Here is a 25,428-nt window from a genome sequence, read left to right on the forward strand (position 1 = left end):
TCCAATTTTGAAATATCACGAGGTATTTGGAAAGGTGTTGACTGTTGGGGAAAACATGGGGGATCAATGTTCCAACTAATTAACACATTTGATTTTTGTTTTCAAATCGAGCGGAACTAAGACAATTTCGATTTTGCAGTGATTCCGTTAGAACCAAATGAAAATCTGAAATAGGCCTTCATTTTCAGAGAAATTGGTTTGTGCCTATAAATAATTAATCCAGATAACCTACAATCTTCTATAAATGACATGACACTTGTACATGAAAAAGTAATTATGCAAGTATAGGTACAGTGCATCCATCGAACAGAGTTAATGGAACATCTGTATTGTACAAGTTGTTCTTTACAAAATGCAAATGCAATAATTCCAATTGGCCTCCAAATGTAAAAGTGAGTGCAATAGATCGGAATCACTGGACGAATATATAACCAATTTGAACGCTTTTCCATGGAATAGTACAACGTTCATTAATGTACAAGGATCTAAGGAATAATTTAAAAGAAAAACTATAATTTTGAAATATATAATATATCATTGACAGCGATCTTATATAAAATGTGGTAGCCTACGTAACCGGATTATCATATGACTATGCGTGATATCGGCATCAAATGGGAATGAACAAGCAGCGATTTAGATACGGAGTGTTTAAACATTACAACGATAATGGCCGATACAAAACACAGCAACAATGTACAAGTACAAATAATCTTGCTATCATACAGTACGGTATGATATAAATGATACAACGCCTAAAATTGAAATATAATCTTTCTAATTAAATAAAGTAGAGTACGGTTAGGTTTATTCCGTTATGTATTATATCATATTTATAGAGCCACTCATGTTGCGTGATTTTATCTGATAATAAAATATGAACCACATCAAAACGGTGGCGGTGGCCTCTGTAAAACCCATCGTACACGGAACGAGACAGTGTTTATGGAAAAAAGCTAGAAATCCGAATGAACGAACGAAAGCTAAGCCAACTGAAAAAAAAAATCAACGTATGTCAACAATACCACTTTCTTATATTTGCTTAATAGGAAGTTCGGCATGTTATTAGAATTCCCTTTTCAGGACGATCCTCATTTCCGAGAGTTTTGTAATTGGGTGAAAAAGAGGAAAATACCGTTTCAGTCAACTAAACATACAATGTACTTCACATATAAACACACTGACATGACACCATTCTCATGGTGATCAATAAGATAATCTTCACAAAAAAATGTCAAGATGTTTTTTAAATTATTCATAGGACGCGGTATACCGCAAACATACACAACACGTGATATACGGTGCTTTGGTATGTTCCGGAATATTATAATAGTACGATGTGACACATCTGTATTTAATGACTTCACTAACATTTTATTTGACCGATTATATAAATAAGGACGAACCAAAATCACGGGCGAAATCATCAAGACGTCTTATTTGAGGTTATTATGCTTATTCAATAATACTGCCTTTTGTCGGTATCAACATCGATACATTTGGATTGTATGAGGATCTACTGAACATGCGTAATACATATGGAAGAGTGATGCCCCTTTACATGGTCGTGGGTTCGATTCTCTTCATAACCAAGAGTCATACCAGTGACAACACTTCATGTCATACAAACCTGGTTGTTGACAGTACATCTCTCATCGGCGTTTCCGTCATAACCGATACATCATTCAAACATTATTAGATAAATTCAGCAGCAAGCTTGTTTGCACATTAACAGACAGGCAACTCATTCAACGACCTCAGTCTTTCCCATAATGCTCCCTCTCAAGTGTGATTATTTGCAATAAAAGCACCGCTCTCGAATAAACGCAACTAAAGCCTACACAATCTTCTACGTGTTGCCGCACTTAATCCATCATTTTACGATATTGTTTTCCATAAAATTATATTTCGTAAAATTACTGTATACCAATCTTTTTTTATATATATTGCATGCGTACATGGGCGTAGTTTTTTTTCTAATAACGGCGGCATAATATCAGTACCAATCGTCTTACCCTAAAGACTGCGTATAACAATTTCATTTTTATATTGACCAATTGTATATAACAGTAGGTATGACCATAACAATAGACAGTTATAAGATAAACATTGACAAACGTGTTTGACATAAGATAATAACATTATGGTAATTCATTTTACTTTTTATAGGCCTACATGTTAAATAATTTACCTAGACTTCTAGTTTTCCAACATGAATTGAAAGAATTGAACAGGTACTGTGATTCAATGGAGAACTATTTTACTCCGGCTCCGGCATTTTTACGAGTTCTGGATGTTGAGTGGCCTCAAACGGAAATTTCAGATTTGTTATTACGATTCATTATTATGCTTTGCTCTGTCGCCTCTGACAGTAAATATCCTGAAAACAGAGGCGATTCACATTCTTCTATGCGAAAACATGTTGAAGTGTATAATGTATTTAGGCTATAATCAAACGTTTTCAAGCGAAGGCAGTAATATCATGAGTATTCTAAGCATTGTTAAAACTGCAATTGCAATGCACGGCACATACTTCAATACAAAATGCTCTTTATAAACGTGATGTATAGTGAAGTTATTTATTTTTTAAATATTGATTAGTTTATGTTTTATAATAGGCCTATTAAATTATTCATTGCGAGAAATCAATAAAACGAAACGAATGTATATACGAATTGGGTTGATGGTAATGATATGAATAACACAGCTATTATAGAATTTGTGACAGATGTATTGCTTAAATATTTATACTTGTAGGTAAACATAGGCCTACGCAATGGTGTTACTGAAATTATTATTTTTTTAAATAATAATTTCAGTAAAAATTCAGTCAATATTAAAAATATTAACGTAAAATATAACAGGATCTGTTGACAGATGTTACTTCATTTTTTGTTGGATTAATTGCGGTTAATTAGGGAAACATTTTTATATAATATGTACAAATAAACATGATTGAAAAACATTAAATCGACCTGGAGGCGTTTAATGTCAAATCATAGTATACAAAATATGCACACTAACGACAATGTCTATCAAAGATGTTTTTAATATTTTTATAGGCCAAGATTTGAACTACAACATTGTGAATATCCACCGCTCTTATGTGATACTAACATTAAAAATTCGATTACTAGCACACTACCAGCAATTACTATAAGTAGCAATTTCTGCGACCGAAATTTTGGGTAAAGTTTATTACAATGATATTCTTATTTTTATCATAGAATATGAATTTGTGTCGTTAAGCAGTTTACGAGATTTTGTTTGAAACAGTAAAACCATTCAGCCTCAATTTCTAGAATGACAAACACTTTTGTAATATCAATAATAATATTTTATTATCTATAGCATATTCCTAATTATTAGGCCTTTTTGAATGGCATCAATCTCGGGAATGAGTCTTTTCACTATTATAGTCTTGTCATTTTTCTAGGCCGCTAGCAATACCAACCTACAAAATGTATTTGTAAAATATTTCCAATGTGACGATCTCATGTGCGAACTCGTTGGCTTTATAGAAACGAAAACTATAGCCTGGAAAATGTACAACGTTTGGGCTATACTACTAAATCGAGTATACGTGATATAGGTATACATACGATTAGAGGTAGGCCTACGAGTAAATTATGTTAAGTGATAAGAACAACGAGGTAAAATCCGTAGTGAATCACCGGATTAAGTTGTGTTTATTAGGCCTGGCTATAATGGTTTTTTGGCAAAATCTTGCAATTATGATTAACGATTCTGCACTTTGTTCAATTTGAATAATAAACATAATTTGTTTTCTTAAACATTTAGGCAGATCCTTGACATTGCTTATAATAAAACATCGAACTGGTGATAGTAGATTGTTCTGCCGTAAGCAGGCCAACGTGTCGGTGAATCAGAATTATACCATGCGATTGGTACCCCGTAGCGGTATCTACAGTAAATGTAAATGCAACTTTGCATATACAGTACCGTATCGTATAGAGGCCTACTATTATACTGTACTTAACTTTCACTGTACTTTTTACGGGTATTTGAGTTGGCTATCTGTAATTATTCATATGGGCCGATTTTTCTTGTACATTCATCACTTTCCATAAATAGATCTACGATTATCTAGATTATACGGAAACAACCAAGGGGTAATACTCAAGCATTGTCATCAGTTATCATCGTAATAAAATCTTCAAATTTTCATGGAAGAATTTTAATTCTAATATATGCATTTACAGCATGTTTGAATACAAAAGGTTTACAATTTCTAGTAATATAATTGATTTTACTGATTCAGTCATCAACAGCCAACAACCTTTACGTCTCGTCGCATTGCATTGTTGCTTTTTTCCACAATACAGTATTAGCGTATAATGTACATTGCATATGACTTGTTGTTGTAAAGAAGGTTCATCCATCAACAAGTTTAACAGCGTTGGTCTATATACCGTAATAAAATATCCCGATTGAAAGAAATAGAATTGCATTGTTATGGCTATCTTTTTGGTTAATTACACTGCTTAATTGTGTTCATACTGCATATAGATTACCATCTATTCCGTATACACACTGTTTTCAGACGGACACATGACAATACAGTAATCAATTAAGCCCATCAGTATAACAATATAACATGATTAACTAATTTCAACTAAAGCTCACATATAAAATTAATATATATATAAGTGTACATTTACATAGTGTAATACAGTATACTATACACCAACTTTTTAAATTAATAACCATTCAATTTCCAAAGACTTCGATGTCTTTCGCTGATTACGTGAACGTTTTGGCAATTTTCCGACAAAATGTCTGTACTCCTAATCACATTTTGGTTACTGGTATGAGGTTCTATTTTAGTTTCAAACATGAACAAGGTAGGCCTATACTGCATTGTGGTCTAAATTAGTACAGTATTTTTAACTGTTTTCTTATGATTTGTTGTGTAGGGTCTGTACGTTTATCAAACTATGAATACTTATTGTAGTCAGAGTGTGTGTTGTTAGCGTGACTTTTGTATACTATAGGCCTATCTTGTCTTTTCGTATTGTACAGTATATTTAAAGCAATAATGCCTGACTTTGGTGTAATACTTTGCTGCTGTGATTCAGCCATCAACAAGTTTAACAACGTGTGTTTTTCAACGGTACATTTGACTTGAATGAGAACCTTTAATAGGTAGTAAAAACCGCCCGAGGCCAGTCTATTATGAATTTCTATTATATTTACTCTATGAAGCATGTGACTGCAGGGATGAGAGTAGATATGAAAACCATGTGTCCGGTGTTACAATAGGCCTACGGTATCCTGACACGACCGCCTCATTGACCGCGGCACTCGTATGATATCTGGGCGTAACAAATTACGACCGCTGCTGAGCTGATGCCTACAAAGGCTGGCTACGTTCGTTCGTATAGGCCTAGAATGTTCAAATCGCTGAGGTTAAACCACAGAGTAAACCCTGGGTTACAAATGACTTTTACTATTACTTGCATGTGACATTAAACAATACAAAACAGAAAGTAAAATCTTAATAAAAATCTGATTATATAATTATAATTTTAAAAGGCAAAATGTACAGTATTTCTTATTGCGTAAGGGGATAGGCCTCTGTGTGAATTTAAACTCACGATCAAGGAGAGATGGTTTTTATAATTTATAGTAGCATTTTTAATTCCAATAATATGATTTTAAAACACTCTCATCCGTATATCGGAGTATCTTCTGTTGCTAATTTACCATTCTAAGAATTTGTATCAGGAATGCTTAGAAGGAACACTTCAGCAACGGTATCATTAGCAAAATTAGACTACAGTGAATGTCCTACTGAATAATGTAATAATCGATACTGATTAAATGATTTATGAATTCAACAACAAAACACAACTCCTGAGAAACAGATCATGACCAAAGAACTGTCATAATAGTTAAATAAACTTTTACATTGATAATTATTTTAAAATAATACAAAAATTATCAAATAAAGGGACATGACGTTGAGAATGTTTCGATCAAAAATCTGTAACGCCTATTTAAAATTGCAGTAGTCAGGTGTACCAATCATTCAATTTCAATCTACTTTCGGAGCAAAAAACTACGAAAAAATTGTCCCGACTCCAAATCCTCCTTTAAACAAAAACTATGGAATTGCAAGAAGAGACTGATATAGTGATGTAGTAATGCAGGTAAACCAATATGCAACACATCGGCAACAAATAATCTACCGTACGACAGGAAAGATCATAGCCTACTGTTATAATATGGCTACTATAAAAGATACAGGCCTACCTATATTCAACCAAATACGCCTCGTTAAAATAAATCCACTCACGTTTTTACAGTCAGAGGTCTATATCCTGCAGGTGTACTGACGATCTTTCAATGAAGTCATGGATGAAAAGAGAGTAAATTACTGCGAAAAAAACAAATCGCTTGTTTTTTGTGTCCGACTCAAAATCCTCCTTCAAACAAACCGTCGGCGTTTTTACAGACTGTATTCGATATCCTTGCCCCTATTTACTTAATAATTAAGTTTGATAAACACGAGATTTACAGGACAAACAAACGATTTTTTTATTTCTTGTTTAATAAGTTAAAACTGCGTATAATAATAAACTAGAACAGTAACAACATGACATTTCGAGACTGAAACTGGCACAATTAAGATCACCTGAAAAGCAGTCTCACACCACATTTTGAAAACATTTACGCAAAACTGTACTAAGCAAAAAAATCCTACCAGAGAATTGAATCGTGTCAAAACTGGTAACGCCCACCAATCTTGCTAAAAAAGCATAATTAAAGACAAACAAGCACGATACATAAATCACAATGAACCAACCGATAATGACTTTGGTAAATATAAACACATCTGCTCCGTATGATTTACGGACTGTAGGCCTATGTGACAGCTTTCTCAACATTCATGAAATCTCGAATCGAACGACACGTACAGTATCATCCCAGAATTGGACATCAAAAAGTGCAAATTAGACTGGAATATATTATTTATTATAGCTACCTGTACAGATTAGTATCTACGTGTAATGAATGAATTGTATGAATTGAAATTTCAGGACAGAAAATGCATCGAAGCCAGTGGAAAAAGTAGTGGTACCGGTATACACTTATTTATCAAAATACCGTCAAAATTACGATATAGGCCTAAAGCAAATAATAAGAAATATCATATTATATATTGTTATTGTTAGAGCTTGATAGAACAACTAGCGAAAGGTGTACGAATTCAATACAAACACTATTCTAAACAATTTAAGGAAAGACAATCCATCGAAGTCTACTGAAAAATATAAATGAATGCAGGATATAAATTGCGTTTGAATTTTTAAAGTCAAAACTAAGTTAAAAGAAAATAAATAGGCATCCGCAAATAAGTTATGGTATCTAAAAGTCGTAGGCCTATACAGTATTCCAGAAAGTATATGCGTGATTTTCAATATTCATCATCTATGGCTTAAATTATATAAATTCTTCCCAAAGGCCCAGATTTTATCCGGGATTACTGTTTTTCTATAGAAATTTTGGTTTTATTTATTATATAAAACATCGTTTTAGTTAAATTTAAGCTTCGAATACAGGAAGAAGAATGAGATAAACCGTTGCAGGCTCTCTACACTGACAGGTCTATTCATAATCTACAGTAAATAAATAATGCGAAAGTAGTCCAATCAAAAGCTGATCAAACGTTGTGGTTAAGTTATTAAATGCCAGGCCTAGAGAATTTGCCGTACTGTACCAGCGTACAGTACTTACCGTGTGAGAAAGTGAGGCGTATCGCAAACCCACATTATTAATATTATAAGAGACAAATAGACAAAAGTCAACAACAAATTGAAAACATAGTACAGTACAGGTAACGTATGCTGCGTCACTTCATCTAGTAATACGTAGTTAGAGATTATTTTGATTACCTGTAGCCTATGACAGTGCAGTTACAGAATTTACAAAATACCGATTTTGTACAATTAAGTAACGGTACGGTACCGATATATACCTACAAAAATACCGATTTTATAAAAAAAAATCCGATTTTTATTAGATTAAATATTTAAGTACGGAATGTATACGATACAACAATACAAAGCTGCCTAATAATTGATAGAATCAAGTTTCATGTATACCGGTAGTTCTGAAACAAATGGTCGGATTCTTTGGGTCTCGTGATCCATGGTTTTCCTAACGAACCGAATAAAATCTGATTTCGAACTCAAATGAATATTAAAATTGTGAAATAGTATAATGACTGCAGAAAAGCAGTAGGCCTATAATAAATCTTATCTAAATATCATACGTGATAGAATTCATTGTACAGTAAGAATAGAACTCTGTACAGAACCGATGAAATCACGGACAGTTTATTTCAACCTGATTGGGAAATAAGTAGACTTGCCTTATAGAAAAGGTATACAAAGATACAGATTCACTATGTGACAAAGCGTTAACTCATCATATCACGGAAAACAATTTGGAAAAATGCACCACTTTAAGCGGGGATACCAAATGACAAGAAATTTAGGCTATAAAGGTTGCCAAATTGACCACTGCTGTGGTTGTAACCAACTTTAATCACGCCTCTCTCATAGACCTTGCCGTTTTTATAACTGAACATTGGTCAAATAAACAATTCCAATAATGATGTACAGTATATCGGATAGATGCACTGTTTGTAGTAACAAATCATAAAAGAATCTCGGAAAATTATCACTTGGCCAATTAGTATTTAGGCCTATACCAAATTACCGAACATTTTGTTCTTTTCTTATTAGACTTTGATTTGACTTAGCCTGATACTTATTAACAGTCAATTCACATCCCTACTTGATACAATCGATCCACGTAAGAGATGAATTTATTCATATTGTAATCAATATTACACAGGCTCATACGTATATTGTTGTCACAACCGTTGCTCTGATCTCAATATCCAATGATTTAGGTTTTACTGCACATTACGCTCTTGAGCCTATCAGGTATGTTACGTTAATAATGCCTTGTGAAAGTCATTAATTTAAAGCGTAACAATACAAAGTAACAATCCAAATTCATTGACAATATGCCTAGTTTTTAATTTAACTTAGACAATGCACTAATAAATATTATTATCACAAATTATATTCCCTTCCTTATTATATTAATATATTAATTATATTCAAATGATTTGTTCAATAGTATAGGTCAAACGTTTTTACGGTAACATTCCGTATTATAGGCCTAAACGTGTGGTCCATTATTACGTTGAAATTCCGTATTAATATTATGTTAAATGATTTAGGCCTAATGGTGTTACGTCACGTTAAAATTCCGTATTATATTTGTATATATGTATATATACATGTGGTTCAGTATTGCTTTAAAATTATTCAGGCTGTTCATTGCTTTTATTCTTAGGATATAAAATGTACAGCAGTGGTCTCTGTACAGCAGTGGTCTCTGTACAATATTTAATATTAATTACGTTAATGTAAACTACATTATGAAAATCTGGTTTTTGCAATCAATCAATTCACACTGTGCATTTTAATGCATTGGCTCCAAGCTTCGCCATTTGGCTTTTACGGAGAGGTTTGCTTATTATCATCATGTCCGTTTGATTCAACATTAATAGTTGGTAAACTGGCATTGAAGGAAACATTCCGTTTTTATAGAAATAACTCATAAATATACCGAAAACGTACAGTATTTTGATACATATTGTTTTACTATAATGTACGTTAGGCTACAGTATTTTTGTTTAAATTTTAAATTCTCATCGACACATTAATTGTTTCTACTTCTTCTTATCTTTTGTGGGAGAATACACCCACCTTTCTTTATTGTTCTTGTTTTTTTCTGGTTTTAGGTTTATTTTGTAATTTACAATCTTCCACGTACAGTAGGCTATAGTATAGCCTATACTATTTTCAAAAACTGTGTACAATCTTTAAAATATGTTTTTAAATAATTTATTTCTGTTGCACAATTGCATACCATATTTTTTACATCATGGTCTATTTAATGTTTTCAATGGCCTACAGTATAACAACAAAATTTAACAGATTATAAATTACACTGTGTAACACTAAAGTAAAGATATCGCTGTAAAGTATCGAAAATCTAACCGACTAAAATACAAATGATTTAATAATACAATGCAGGCTATAATAATTAGAAAATACAATTCAAGGCTAGGCCAAGCAGGTCTACTAATAACTCCATGCTATGCGTCTAGGAAAACAACAAGCTGTCCGTAAAGCACTCAGTCGGGGATTGGCTTACGTCTTTCCTTTTGACTATTAATAATGCAGGCTTAACAGTGAATATTTTGACTAGCTAATCTCAACATGTTTCTGCAGCACAGCGGAAATGTTATGTATACAATTATTTACAAATATCAGAGTTTCAGTATAAATTGTGGAAATATATACAAATTAAATCAACATTTATTGAGCTAAATACTGCATTACTAACTCTCTATACATGCGTTTTGCAGAAATCTCGCTTATGCTTACCTACCACCTATGCGGTTGTTTCTAGGCATACTTCTTAGGCATACTCTGTTACTTAGGCCTAAATGCTAAAGGCTAATACTAGACACAGTTCAAACCGGCCTGCCTAAACCGCACAGTAATAATAACATATAAAATCAGCATTTTAAGTAATAATTAAAATTCATTTTAACGGTGTTTTACATCTTGCAAGTATCGCGCGTATACGGTACTCATATATTTTAGACTTATACTATACATCAGTATTACTCTTCTTTCTTAAATTCCTCAAAAACATGCATAACGATAATAAATACTAATCGATTTTCTTTCGGTTATATATCACATATATTGTCAATGACTGTAAAAGTAAAATTTCATAAACTTAAAAGTCGTGCGGTTTACAACATGATGAACTAATATTAATAAGTACGTGTGAAATAAGTAATATAATATTTAACCATTTTTAAATGCAAATAAAAAAAAACAACTTACAGTTTATTTAATACACAACAGAATATAAAGTATGTTATTCTACTCACCTATTTTGAATATATCCTTATAAATCCAATCCTATTGCCGACTAAGTTTAACCGTAGCCTGCCTAGTCTGCCTGGTAAAACGTGGGAATGTTTTCAGGCAGCGGTCTTGAACACCGTCAGCAACGGTGACTGCAATGGTCGCGTGGTATAGTAGTAGGCCTAACTTGATTCAAATCTGACCACAAAATACGACTTGTTTACACATTAAAACTATTTTCCCCTGGTTCTCACTTTAATGCAGACTACAGTTGTTCAGTTGTCATGAAAAATATCTACGTAAGTTACACAAAAACTAGATGTTTCTATAGCTGCCTGATACTGTACGGTAAGTACGTGCTCAAAACCGGGTATTATACGGTTTATAAGAAAAAACACAATCGCTTATAGGTTGAATATGTTGGTTGGTTTCGTACGTATCTCATTCGATTTTAGTGATCGAAATCCGGAGTGTAGCGAAAGAAAGAGGCTGTACTGTTTGCTGTAAGCAGGCCTACCGTGTTATGATCCTAAAACAACGAAAGCAAAGCCGCTTCGAAAAATATGAGAATCGGCTGTCTGTCAGACCTATCGACCCTTGCATCTGATTGGTTCAGCAGCAGTACCTATCAATCTAACAAATACTCAATTACACGTTAGCGGCTCAGCAGTTTGCAGAATACTGCATTTTGTATACTCACTCGTTATACTTCCGTGTATAAATAACACCATAGTAATGTGTACCGGTTGTCAATACAAAATCGACGCTTTTGTAAGCTCCCTTGTGAAATGTGAATAGGAAAACGGACTGAAAAGAGAAGCGGACTTAATGCATAACGATCACGTTGTGAACCTGTTTTTACACTCGCTTTAGCCCAGACCAATCAGTAGAAATATCGTAATCTGGATTAATAATATGCGTGTATTGGAAATATCAGGCGTAGGGTAAAATTAATGATATGAAATCGTGCTTGTGTTTACATCTAGTATATCAGTTCATGCATAAATCTCACGTCTGCAGCTAGTTGTTTCGTTTTCTTGTCACAAACACTCTTTCGGTGGTGATTTCGAGTTTATAATCCCAAGGTTATCGCTTGTTCTTTAAGTTGCTTCTGGCAGTTCGCCATAATTGGACGAAGCAAGAAATTCTGGTTCACGCAACTGTCGCTTAAAAATGTATTTTACTTCAATGACTTTTTTAACGGCGTGATGTCCTTAAATTTAGTATTTTTAGAACCACCAAATATTTAATATCCACACCTGTCTGCCTAAAATTAGGTTAAGTTATATATAGAGTTTGAAATGTAAATATTGGCTTTTCTTCCTCCTTTTTTTCATTTTCAGAATATACTTATTAATGCGTTATTTGAAGCGTAGTACCTGTTTGTAAGTAATCGATATTATAGCTGTTGGGAGATTTCCCTGACTAACTGGCCCGTATGAATTTATAAATTACTTTTATAATGAGTCAGACGTTTTATTTAAAATATAACACTAGTTTTGCCAACGTAAACTGCAAGGATTCTATTGAATTTTCTTTAAAATTCATTTCTTCACATTCATATAAAGGGCATCAAAATTTACTGTCTCGAAAATTTCATGCAGCTAGCAGGCATCGATATTTAACCGAAAATCGTCGTATGAGGAGGAGATTGTGGCACGTGTACACATTTGTAAAAGAAAAAAAAACGGGCTGACGTACGCTACAAGCTATTGCATTGGATGGTAGATATTCTGTCTATTTCTATAATGTTTGTTTTCTCTGAAAGATGTGCACGTACGTGCGTTTATTATGAATAGGAAAAACGCCTATGGCAGAGGATGACAGAGAATTACATAATGCGAAGGAAAAGTAGAGCTTACTAACCTCCGTACTATCACGTCGTTTTTTTTTAAATCGGCATGCGTGAGCATATACCAATACCCAGTGTCTAGTGAACATTTTAAAATATCTAACAACATAAATCATTCAAATAAAAACATAATATTTCATAATATACGCATACTGTTAGATCTTAAATCAATCAAATAATTTAAATAAAAAGAATATGGAAACATCCGGATGTTGATACGGGTAGGCATATATATCCATGGTATATTTTACTGAACTTCGGGAGGCCTAATTGAATCATAACCAACCCTGTGCTGTTTCCTAGTTTGCAGAGACAATACAGTAGAGAGCCAAACGCACATTATTGTTTTCAAATTAGCGTGCTAAGATGATACTTTCCTCAAACAATCCTTAATAGGATGTAGAAATCAAATTAGCTCACTGATCATCTCATGCATATAATTAATCAAGCTATTTCCTCTAGCTTTGACCTTGATGACCTTCATAGTTTTACGCAATAACTGTAAACTACGATAAATGACGTAAGAAAATTGATACATTACTGAAAAAAAAAATTACACTAATGATGGATAAAGTACATAAAGTAATTAGACTTATATAACTGTATAACTTATATGTAAATTTGATATATCTTATAATCTCAGCACTTTGTCAGGTCATTAAATATCATTAGCGTGTCACTTTTTAACGCAATGCAATGAGTGTGACGTCATGCGGGAATGTTATCACATATCCATATTCGACAGTTACTTCTTTAAAACTAAAAGTAGGCCTACTTATTCATTTACTTTCTTACACAGTCACTTGCTTACTGGCTATGCTGTCCTAGCTTAAGTTTTTAAATGGTAACTTGGTGGAAAGGTTACGCAACACCGTACATTCTCACTTTACTTACTATCTAAAGAATAAGATCTAATGGTAAGTAGGAGAGGTCTATCATATTCCACACTCAACCCTGCTCAAACTAACATTTCATAATATCTCAGACTGACGAGGAACATGTGACGTCAGAAAAGACTTGAACCCAGACTAAAACAACTGATATATATATTATAGTTTATAAAAATAGTAAAAACGAAGTATTATTTATTTTTTGTTTGAAATGAGGCCTTATGCAATTTTATTTTTAAAGAATTACGCATTTCATCATTCAATTTTAAACGTTACAACAGAAGCATCTGGTTAATTGATTTGTACATCCGTAAGCCTAGAGTTCCATGGTATGATAAGAGAGCCTTCCTCGGGTAAAAACCTGCTCAAAGTGCTCGTATATAAGTAGATTATAATCTTGAAATTAATTTGTGAACGCTATAGATAATTATGGTATATTAATATCCAAAGGCTCATCCTTCCGTCGAGTCATTATCACAAAAACAGATGACATTGTCCAAGACTAATTCGAAGACAACTTTTCCTTTTGAATATTGACGGGGACAACACATTATTATTATTATTATTATTATTATTACGTAGCAAAACAAATAATATTCATTAATTTTGGTTAAAATCATGTCAACAACATACAAGACAATTACTAGAAAAAAGAGAGTGATTAATATTATACACTAAGGCTAAAGGATTTTAAAGTGAAAGAAAGTCGATTGCCTCCCATACGCGCAATGCTTTCTGAGATGAGGCTTAATATTGGTAAACCAATAAACATTTTGGCATGCATGGTGTGTCATACGTACACTTGCACTTAATCGGAAAAAAAAAAAGAGGAATAGGCCTACTACTAACAAGAAGACTTGGGGCAAGTCTTAGATAACACCTACAAATGTAGGTCTAAGGAAGCTTATTTTCTGTGGAATATAAATAAATAGGATCTACACAAGCAATCATTCAACAAAATTACCTCAACTGTTCTGTTCTGTTTATATAAAGCTTCCAAATGTGCATGCCATAAAATTGTGTTTATAGATCTAACACGCTGAGTTATATAGTAACATAAATCTACATTAAAATAGTGAATGAAAAGAGGATTGTTCATAATTTTGTAATTTAGTGCATTTACGTGACCACGAACTAGCCCTAGTTGTTAACATTTGAGGAATTTTATTCTGCAGGATAATCATTTAAAAGGGGAATATGGTACAATAGGGAGAATTTATTTTATTACCAATTATACATTTAGTCTATGATTTTTCCTTATGGTATAATCAGAAATAGGCACATTAATAATATGTATGTAGCCTACCGTAGCTTTTCAGCGGCACATTTCGTATGAAGCTGCGTTTATTATGTGAGCCACTGAGCGTTTTGAAAAGAAGATCTAAGAAATTATCTCCCGGGACTCAAGTTAAATAGGCCGGGTACACTGTAAAAATAATGTTTAGATCTTAGACATCTATTTTGTACCGACTTTTAAAACACATTTTTAGTTACATGCCTAGCGTGTTTAAAACCTAAACGTGTTTATAGCTATTTTGTTTTCCTCCACTTGTTTAGCAATCAACATGTCACTATTATATTCAGTCAACATGTATAGGTACGTAGCGTTGCGTGCATATGATTACTGTGGCGGAAAAAAGCTCCACACATGGCAAATTAAACACGTTTAAAACCTAAACGTGTCTTTATATTGCTCCACATGTTTAACAATCAACATGTCACTGATGTTTTGAGTTGGATACAGACTATGTTTAGAATGTATTTAGAACATAAACATGTTCATATTTAAACATGTTTAAGGCTAAATGTGGAACGCACTTCTACACAAATAAATTATATCATATTGTACACAATATTAGACCTAAAATCCAATTTTAAAGTAGCACGGTGCATTGGTTAATAATAGCGGCATTAAATATTTCTTTTCTTTTCTCTCTAATCATTTCATCGTGATCAGTTTTTTCTGTAACTTGTTTGATAGATAAGTAATTGGATTTGTCCTAATTGTTTCCGAATGTTTACCTTACACAATCTCTACACCAGTCATATCTCGCTGGAAATAATGAACGGACATTTATTACCAGGCGCTCGTAGAGCTCAGCAGAAAAACGGCGCCAAATTAAATTGATCTTTTTAATAAAGACAAACCAAGAGCATCAATCTTAAGTATTTAATTGAAAAGGAACCAATATTATTTGTAGATATACGCCTAATGACATGGAGTATAAACATGCTTTCCGGAGCCATTTGTTTTATGTAGTTCAACATTATTTACGGTAGATAACGGTATGTAATTAAATTGTCAATAATATTTAATTAATATCACATTCAGTGTAACCACACACAATTCAAATTAATATTGTTATATAATCGTGCTCCAGGTTTTAAAAAAAATGTGATTCGTAATTTAAAGATGTATTGTCCCTTGAAACACAAAAAAATGAAGGTCAAAACATTCTAAATTTAAATTGGCCATATCAAAGTAGTATTAAAGTTATTCACTTTAAGTCGAAAATTCGTGCCAAAAACAACAAGTTTACGTAATTAACAGGTAAATTAATTTGATTCTTGGTTCTTCTGGAAAATCGTCGCGAGCGAAAGTAAACAAAGATTTCACACCACGAGTATGCATGATGCTAGGATTGTTTACAACTCGTCACGGTTGAGAAGGTGTTTTTTCACACAGATCGCGAGAAAGTTTTATGATTATGCATACAAAGTAGCCAAACAAGCGCATTGCATTATGAGATATGTTTTGATTGAAAACTTTGACTGGAAGTCAAAGTTATTTTTTGACAAAAAAACGTCTGTATTTCAGTTAAAAATGATTTTTTTTTCTCGACTAATTTTTGGTGAAATTTAATAACTATTATGATACTTCAAAATGACCCACTTTTATTCGAAATATTTTGTAAAAAAATGTTTTGGAATTAGTCAAAGGGACAATACATCTTTAAAAAGGAATAACATGTTGACAGTAAATGGGCTTTAGAATTGAACATAATTATGATAGGATCAATGGATTGTCCAGATCAGATGACATAAGTTGTCACAGGCGGTTTTCCTGTTCTGTGGTGGTAGACACAGCTAGCTAAAACCTGCACCTAAAGCTAAGGAAATTAAATAACGAAGGGTGTCAAGATCAGGAAAACGAAAGTAAACACAAAAATGAAAAATAGTTTTTAAAATTGTCATTCGACGAATCACAGGTTTGGATGTTGTATGATGGGGTGATTGACCTTGGAATGATCAAGACCTCTTGAGTAAAAAATAACGAACTGATAAGTATTTAACCTTCGATGCCTTGCTTTTATGTTTCCATAAGATTTTTTATTTTAAAATCATGTATATGGAGTCTCGTGTGGAGGTATACATAGCCTAAATTAATTAATTAAAACCCATTTTCAATGTCCGAATGGACGAAAATAAAGATTAGATACCTCTACAGGACCTATTGCTAAATTAACTGGCTGGCGTAATGATAAAAGCGTATCTATATTTAAAAAATTAATATTTCTCTCATAAACAACAGGTAACAAATATCACGTCATCATAAATGATATCAAAATAGATAAGTGCTCATCATCATAAATGTCGATAAATTTGATAAGATTGTTCCTCATCGGATCGTCGATAACCGATAACCTAAATTGACGACACAGTTAGTGATTTCTGTTGCAAAGCAGATATGGAATTTAAAACATTCGATTTTTTAATAACTATGCCGAGTTCAAATCAAGATAATCTAGGCCTAGTGTGATTAGTTACTGATATGTAACAATGCGGCCTCACACACAGCTGACGCTTCCTGATGAAGCAGTTTGTTGCTTCAATAATGACGTCAATTTGATTCGATGACTTGATTTAGGGTTAATTTGTTAAAACATTACTACTACATTATATATCAAACTCATTTAATGTCATCACCGAATCAATGTAGACATTGCAGTCCAGCGCACATTTGCGGCAGAGACCACACTATTTATTAGTACAGTATGAGTAGGCATTTAAGTCTAGGCTCAAGCTGCGATTTGAAAGATTTTGCAACTAAAACTTGAGTAAAAATGAAATGCGAACTCTTTAGAACAATACTAATCAAAAGCCCAACAATAATCTCATGCTATACGTACGGTATTGAGTTTAGGCTTTAAGAGCTTATCTAGGCCTAAGTACGCTACGAACTACTGTAAACTCACGCGTACACAAATAGGGGCTACTCACCCCAATATAATTCCACACGTAGGACGGCCTAGCCTAGGCAATAAAGTAATAGAACCAGCTTTAGTTTAATCATCTTTTCGTAGATAGGTCATATTCCTGATGCGTTGAAAGCTAAACACTCAATCTTATCGTAAAATTAGACATTTTAGAATTCAATTGATGTACAAACTTAAAATCGTCTTTCAAATTTGTATTTCGTTGTCGTCTGATGTGTCGCGCGATGATCGCTGGTGGTTGACGGGAAAAATGATAATAACTTTTTCTGATTGGTCAGTAGTTCATTATGAATACTTTAAATGGAACAACCCGTTTTAGTTTCTGCTGCCCGTTTTGGTCTAAGTCGGTGGTGGTGGTGTTATAGGGTCTTGGGACTATAATCAAGCTTTATTATAATTAATACATTAGAGAGCAAAATAGCAGTTGCAAACCTTTGGTTAAACCCTGTTTTATAAAAACACACACAGTAGACATAAAATACTCATATCAAATGCTTTATGTGACACACAGTGCAACTGGAATGGGCTAAATTTAATGTTGTTTTCTAAATATTTGAACATAGTGTGCATTAAATTCAAAACGTTAAATATCAATTCACAAATAATCTAAAATATCTACAAACTATCTACACACTCGTATAAACATTTATTTTCAAAATATATAAATCACTGCAATATACTGTATTCTTTAATACAATATAATGTTGGTAGTATAAATACATATGTACATAATTTGCACAGAAAAGGGGAAAAACGGTGGGAAAACTGTGGCTCAATTGTTATTTTTGGCAGTGTGTTTGTGTTTATAATTATATAAACTGTATATGGTTTATTGCATATAACTGTTTATTGAAGTATTAAAAATTGGGCTAGTTGGGGAAGCTATCCCAATGCCATTTTTTAGATACAATTCACTGATGGGAACCACTTAATATAAGTTCGTGTAATATAAAAACTGTACATTTTGTCATCTCTAAAGTTAATAAATAAATAATGTCACATTCTATAGCTTCATATTCTAAAGTGGTGCATCGTTTAAGTTTAAAGTCTATAAAGTTGATAATTGTTAAAATTTAACAATAAATATTTGTGGAATTCATAAAATTCTAAAACCTTTCCAAGAAGGATACATCATACTTTTACTTCCCAAACAAATATCTCATTAAAAGCAATGGAGAATAGAAGCTTGCCAGAGGGGGTGAAAGCAACAAGTTGAACAGCATCGTTGTGTCCAATGAAATCTTGGAAACTGCCCTCATGGTAATCCATCAACTTTACCAGTCGCTCTGAAAGAAATTTCAATTCCAAAAACAATATTTAAATTTGATTGGCCAGTAAAATTGTCTGACTATTATGGTAAAAGACCACATCATTTTTTTTCTAGATTTCCTGATCCACGTATTAGATATTACATAAAGAAACCTAGGCCTACCTGTTGAGCCTGTAGCTATGACATGTCCAGCAGGAGATACATCCATACTGGTTGGCCAGTGAGTTATAGTAGTGCTACGAGCAGCCTAAAATAAAAACATTAAAAAAATTACTTATTCCAATTTCTTAGTTTTTGAATATAATGATAATATCCTGGATTTATAAAGCCCCTAATGTTGCGAAACCTCTAAGCGATGTACATATTATGGAAATGCATATGGATTTATGTTACTGTAAGGTATAGCCTACCTTCTCATTATGTGGAATACAGTAAATATGAGGAAGAAACACAACTGTAGTTTACCTTTTTCTGATTTAAACTGTAGAATTGAATCTGTTTCTGCATACCATAACCTGTGTATATCACAGTATCTGGATCAACAGATGAAAACTGTACCAAACTGGGAGGTAGCAAGTCATACTCATTCTATAGAATTAAGAAAAGATTGAATTAGCCTATATATTTAATAAAACATTGTATTTTACTTTACACTATAGGGTGATAATCTTTTGTTGTTTGTGAAGTAAAATTATTATGGAATATTTGAGATATTGATAATTCAGACAACTCAATGTCACATCCTTTTTTCATTGAAATACAAAAATCATTTAATGCAATTAATGTTGTTTGTTAACTAGAAAGAATCATTTGGTGCTGTAGATTTTCATAATGTATGATCACTAAATTTAATTGTTTCATAAAACGTATTTAATATGTCAGATATTATTAAATATAGCTATACATTACCGTTTCACCCTTATTTATAATGGTTCCATCCGGTGCAAAGGCTGGTGCTGGGAACGATAACCAATCTACCATTTCACATTTATCACTTGACCAATCAGCTGTCCAGACACTGACGCGTCGGTCAGCACTAGCGGCCATCCATAACAAGGGAGTTCTAAATCCAATATCATCTGCATCCTGTTATATGAAAAGGAGAACATATGAAAATAAAAGCATGGTAACCGGGATTTTTACAAAACGTAAAGGTTTATTACTTATATTGGAACATTACTTACCTTTTTAATGTTGACTTTTATATCAGTGATAGGAGCACCTTTATGGTCATTGATGACCCTCACTGTCATACCAGTGGCTGGACTACTGACCGCAATCAGGCCATCTTGACCACCAGACAAAATGACATGACCTGTTTACATAATACATGAAATAAAGTCATAAACCAAATGCTTGGATATTGTAGTGTGGTTATTATGACATGACTGTTGAACCCTTCAACTTTGAATTGGAAACAAATGAATACGAATAGATCAACCAGATAAACTTTACCCATCTTACCATCTGCTGACATTGCAATAGCAGTGACAGCTACAGCATGTGGATGCATCTTAAGAACAAGTTCCACCTTGGCAAGATCAAATACTCTCAGAGTGCCATCACTGTACCCTGCCATCAATTTAGGTAAGGTTGCCTTTTGTGTGCTTTCACATGGCTGATCATTGAAGGTAATGCAGTTACAAGACTGAAATTGAAATCAGTTTTACATTAAGTAATGTACTGATACATCTAAGCCTATGTTCACATGAACAATGTAAGGCTGGCGTGGCAAGTTGTAGATAATTAGATTAAAATCAATGGTTTATTGTACCTGATCTTGTATTTGAAACTGAATTGTCTGTTCCATTTCCGACATTGACCAGACACGAATACTGCCATCTTGTGATGACGTTGCAAACAAATCTTGACAACCAAACGCAATATCTGTGACCTGGTTTAAAAAGATGAATGAGAATCTTAATAATCAAAAGTAAAATAAGGTTAAATGTGATTTTATACTTTATCCTCATTTATTGTAAAACACTGTACAACTCAATTTAAAAATGTTTGAAATCAGAGATAAAAAAATAATCCATAATCTTTACCTTTTGTGAGTGGGTACTAACAAGTCTAACACATGACCTTTCAACCCAATTGATGTACCAAAGCGTTCCACTATCAGTTCCAACAACTCCAATATCCATAGTGTCGTCAAATGATGCACTTACAATAGCGCCATCTAGAGGCATTTCATCCTCCATCACTAGTCCTCTTCCAGGTGGCCTATTAAAATGGTGTGTAGATAGTAAATAAGCAATTTTCTGTCTGACCCATATGGCTCTGAAGACTGGGTGTTACCCTTCAAATACACATAGTTAAAAGCAGGGTTTCACTCTTCCCTGGTTTAAAGTGAATACAAATTTGTCATTACTTCTTTTAGTAGAAAATGTAATGTGAATCTGCAAAATAATTTTTTTTTTAAATCTTACTGATTTGGGAAGTTATTAGCATCAAGTCGCAACTCTCCAACTCCGTAGACTGACCACAAACGCAGATTTCTGGAACAGCCTCCTGTTATAAGGCGACTGCTACCAAACCGACAAACCAACACTCCTGTATAATTAAATGAATATGATATGTTTGTCTCTTTCTGTATGTAAGGTACCAAATAATCTTATTGTAGTCTATAATGAACCTTGTCTTACCTATTTCTGAAGTTTCAGCTTCCCAGTGCATAAAGCAAGTATTGTGACGAGTGTCCCAGGCCGACAAAACTCCTGTACTAGTTCCAACAAACAGCACACTGTCACCACCATAGTGCAGACTAGTAAGAGACACGTCACTGTGAACCTATCAACAATGATTGATTATACTTTATTGAGGTTCAGAATGGAATATTGGACCAATCAGAGGAATAGTGGACCCATCAGGAATAATGTTTGACCAATAAAAGGTATACAATATTAGACCAATCAGAGAAATAAGATATTAAACCATCCAAAGGTATAATAGATTGGACCAATCAGAAAATATAATATTTGACCAATCAGAGGAATAAAATATTGGATCAATCAGAGGAATAAAATATAGCACCAATCAAAGAAATAGGATATTTGACCAATCAGAGGAATAGGATATTGGACCAATCAGAGGAATAGGATATTGGACCAATCAGAGGAATAGGATATTGGACAAATCAGAGGAATAGGATATTGGACCAATCTAAGGAATATAAAAGGAATTAAATAATAAAATTAGTAAAATATAATATAAGTACCTTTTGTCTTGAAGTTAGTAATTCCTCTGGTATGGTAGCCTCATGTACATTTAAGTTATATCGTTCTTGAGTTTCATCTAAAAGCCAAAACAGCATCGTGCTCTTTTCACCAACTGTTGCAAATTCATTTGTAGCATAAGGATCCCATTGCACAGCATGCACTGGTAACGCTGTTTTTGATGCAGTGATTACGCTGTAGTCCATCATATTCCAGATGACAATTGCACGTTCACGATAGTCACCTGTATAAAACAATTAAATAATATTATAATTGTTCAGATGTTTGCACTACTACATAATTTTGTACTTTACACTAAGTACATTGAGAACACAAAACATGAACAAAATTTGCAAGTAGTTCTTGAGTGGGACTACATTCATATCTCCAGACCAACAAGCTTGCGCTGATGGCTAGGGGTTAGATTCGAGCCCAAGTAAGTGTGGGTACATGAAACAACATTACATAGACTTCAATGTCATATACAAACAAGAGTAATTCTTCATCATTTCTTTACTTGTTTTATTATTTTATCTTAATGCAGCTAATTCTATTCAGAAAATCATTGAATTTAAATACCTAGCATAAATTAATCTAAATATACTAATCTTACCAACTTACCAACTGACAGTAGAAACCTATCATCTCTAGAGAAAGCTAGGCACACTATATCATATTCATGGTAGGAAAGCACCTTCTTGCACACTGCTCCTTGCACATCCCACAGGCATATTTGGCTGCTTGTTAAGCCACTTGCACCAGAAGCTGAGGCTAGCAATTGGCTATCATTCTGTAAAGCTAGGGTGGAAATCTCGCTAACATGGCCTATAGATATATAATATAAGAGGTTTATTAGAAAATTCTATTATGGTGATGGCGACAAACATAACTTTGTATGGGCTTGTTAAGGCTTAGTTAATTTACCAGCTAAGTTGGCTTATGGACCAATTATTGATAATTTGATGGGTAGGTAACAAATTTAACCGGGTAAATTAATACACCCTAAAGTCTGCTGTAACATTACCTATTAAATGCCTCTGAGATCCGGTGTTTAAATCCTCTAAGATCACGACACACCCGCTAGTGTATGCAAACAGTCCAGTATCAGCCTGCCAGACCATGTTGCCACGCCCATTACCATTGTACCCAATCACAGATTTTAATTTTAAGCCTGCCTGATTGGGAGGAGCTATGTATCTTCGCTAAAATTTAAAGTAAAAACATTAATTTGGTTTATTGTTATATATCAAAACAAAGTTCAAACTATTTAGATATGTTCAAGTGATTGCTGATAAATATGTAATAGGATTGTCCAAAAGAAGTGTACTACTGTATTTAATTTCTGCCACCAAAATTACCTGAGCAAGAACAGAATCATTCTCTCTTCGTATAAAGTGCCTATGTGCAGATGGTAATTTCTCCATTTTCATAACAGTGACATCTGGACGTGGTCTTGCATCTTTCACAACATTATTTTTCATCTTTTTCTTCTCTTTACTTTCTAGGCGCACAGGTACCGAATCATCTTCATCTTCTGTAGTTGTTGGGTGTTTTGATATTCTACGATGTTGTTTGACTCTTGAACTAGGACCTAGTGTTTCAGGTATTAGATTTTCCTAAAAGAGAAAAATAATTAATAGTAATGTACTTATTTCCTTCAAAATTTAAAATTAATAAATAATATTAATTGATAGTATTTATTCAAAGTTATGTATAAACTCTCACAGGCCTAATAATTATGTTATATTTGCTTTAAGAAATATTTTAGTAAAACAAGTGAAAGTCCTGGAGACATTGCTGGGTAAAATCTCATTTGGAAAAGTGTTTAAACTTGACTTACATTTTCTGTTGTTGAAAATTCTTCTTCTGTCCTGCTTTCCAAATCTGCTCCAAACAGAACCTCTACAGACTGTCCAGTGTCACTTTCTTCTATTTTAAAAAAGCACAAAATAAATACAGTAGAAGTCCTTATCTAGAGACTTTCCCATGAAACGAATAAGAGGTAATATATATTTTAACACTAGGGCCAACACCTACAAACACCCCTACTTTCCTGGGGCACAAAAGTGTCTCCTTAATAGGAGTTCTACTGTACCATGTAACATTCTGCGAGTTAGTTGATTTGAGAAACATACGATTTCACAATTAGAAATTTAAATTAAAAGCTATATTCAAGATGACAGAATCTAAAAACGTAAAAATTCTTACCAGTATTTTCTATCATGTGTATTGCACTGAAGTCATCCAACTTATCTGGCGCTGTTGGTTTGGGGGCGCCCTTTCTTGGTAATAGACTGTTTCCAAGATTTAGACTTCTTCGTACAGGACTTTGAAATGAAATACTACCTGTAATAAATAAGTCGGAACAATTCTGATAATACTACAGTATACTATCAAGGTTAGCAGATATTTTGAACTACTCTGATGTAAATTGTACTTTATACTCAGTCCATTTAAGAATACTCAAGTAATTCTCTGGTGGGACTCGAACCCACAAACTCCAGATCACTAGAATGTCAATCATACCTCTAGACCACAGAGGTTATCTTTCAAAACACTATTATTCTTTACTCTTATCAAACACTTTCTGGTAGTCTATTTAATTTCATTCACAAAATTGAAAAAAATGTGTACATATTATTGAATATAAAATTAGAAATAATTTTGCTTACCTGCATCAAAACTTTGCGGAAGAAGGTTCTTGGTTGGTGTTCTTCCTCTTTAAAAAAATTATAAATATTTTATAAAATTAAGTATTAACAAAGTGTAGATTTAATATTACTGCCTGAATAGACATTAAAGGTACATACTCTTTAGGTGATGCCTCTCTACCATTACCAAAGAAGTCCCAGACAAAAATAGCTTCACCAACGCTGATAAGTGACAAAGCATCTGGTGAGAACATCAACTTCTTAATATCTTCTGAATGTCCAATAAACACCTGAAAGCAATGCAGTAATAGTTATTGAAAAGTTCACTATCAACTTTAA

General features: G+C 33.2%; 2 protein-coding genes and 1 long non-coding RNA gene across 8 annotated transcripts in view; 1 reads left to right on the forward strand and 2 right to left on the reverse strand.

The window, feature by feature from the left end:
- LOC144840569 (uncharacterized) overlaps positions 1-11,971 on the reverse strand; it is a 40,527-nt gene extending 28,556 nt beyond the window's left edge. For 4 of the 6 annotated variants that reach the window (XM_078696427.1, XM_078696426.1, XM_078696423.1 and 1 more), the window contains exon 1: positions 11,015-11,970. The gene's annotated coding sequence lies outside the window, so the exon portion shown is untranslated. Of the gene's footprint in view, positions 1-11,014 lie in introns of all 6 variants that reach the window. The other 2 variants (XM_078696424.1, XM_078696425.1) reach the window with 1 other exon arrangement.
- Positions 11,972-18,437: 6,466 nt separating this feature from the next.
- LOC144840573 (WD repeat-containing protein 90-like) overlaps positions 18,438-25,428 on the reverse strand; it is a 32,102-nt gene continuing 25,111 nt past the window's right edge. The window contains exons 21-38 of the mRNA XM_078696435.1: positions 25,249-25,379; positions 25,111-25,157; positions 24,647-24,784; positions 24,279-24,367; positions 23,797-24,054; positions 23,463-23,640; positions 23,060-23,263; positions 22,441-22,682; positions 21,869-22,013; positions 21,653-21,776; positions 21,269-21,446; positions 20,995-21,114; positions 20,685-20,868; positions 20,405-20,535; positions 20,130-20,306; positions 19,686-19,808; positions 19,383-19,467; positions 18,438-19,236 (exon numbers count right to left, since the gene is read on the reverse strand). Coding sequence (XP_078552561.1) covers positions 19,082-19,236; positions 19,383-19,467; positions 19,686-19,808; positions 20,130-20,306; positions 20,405-20,535; positions 20,685-20,868; positions 20,995-21,114; positions 21,269-21,446; positions 21,653-21,776; positions 21,869-22,013; positions 22,441-22,682; positions 23,060-23,263; positions 23,463-23,640; positions 23,797-24,054; positions 24,279-24,367; positions 24,647-24,784; positions 25,111-25,157; positions 25,249-25,379 — 2,709 coding nt within the window. The 3' untranslated portion in view covers positions 18,438-19,081. The remainder of the gene's footprint in view (positions 19,237-19,382; positions 19,468-19,685; positions 19,809-20,129; positions 20,307-20,404; positions 20,536-20,684; positions 20,869-20,994; positions 21,115-21,268; positions 21,447-21,652; positions 21,777-21,868; positions 22,014-22,440; positions 22,683-23,059; positions 23,264-23,462; positions 23,641-23,796; positions 24,055-24,278; positions 24,368-24,646; positions 24,785-25,110; positions 25,158-25,248; positions 25,380-25,428) is intronic.
- Positions 22,055-25,265, forward strand: LOC144840618 (uncharacterized). Its single transcript, XR_013611939.1, has 3 exons — positions 22,055-22,116; positions 23,944-24,041; positions 25,256-25,265. It is a non-coding gene; the product is annotated as an uncharacterized LOC144840618 (long non-coding RNA).

Source organism: Antedon bifida, chromosome 4, assembly GCF_963402885.1.
Source record: "Antedon bifida chromosome 4, ecAntBifi1.1, whole genome shotgun sequence".
NCBI lineage: Eukaryota > Metazoa > Echinodermata > Crinoidea > Comatulida > Antedonidae > Antedon > Antedon bifida.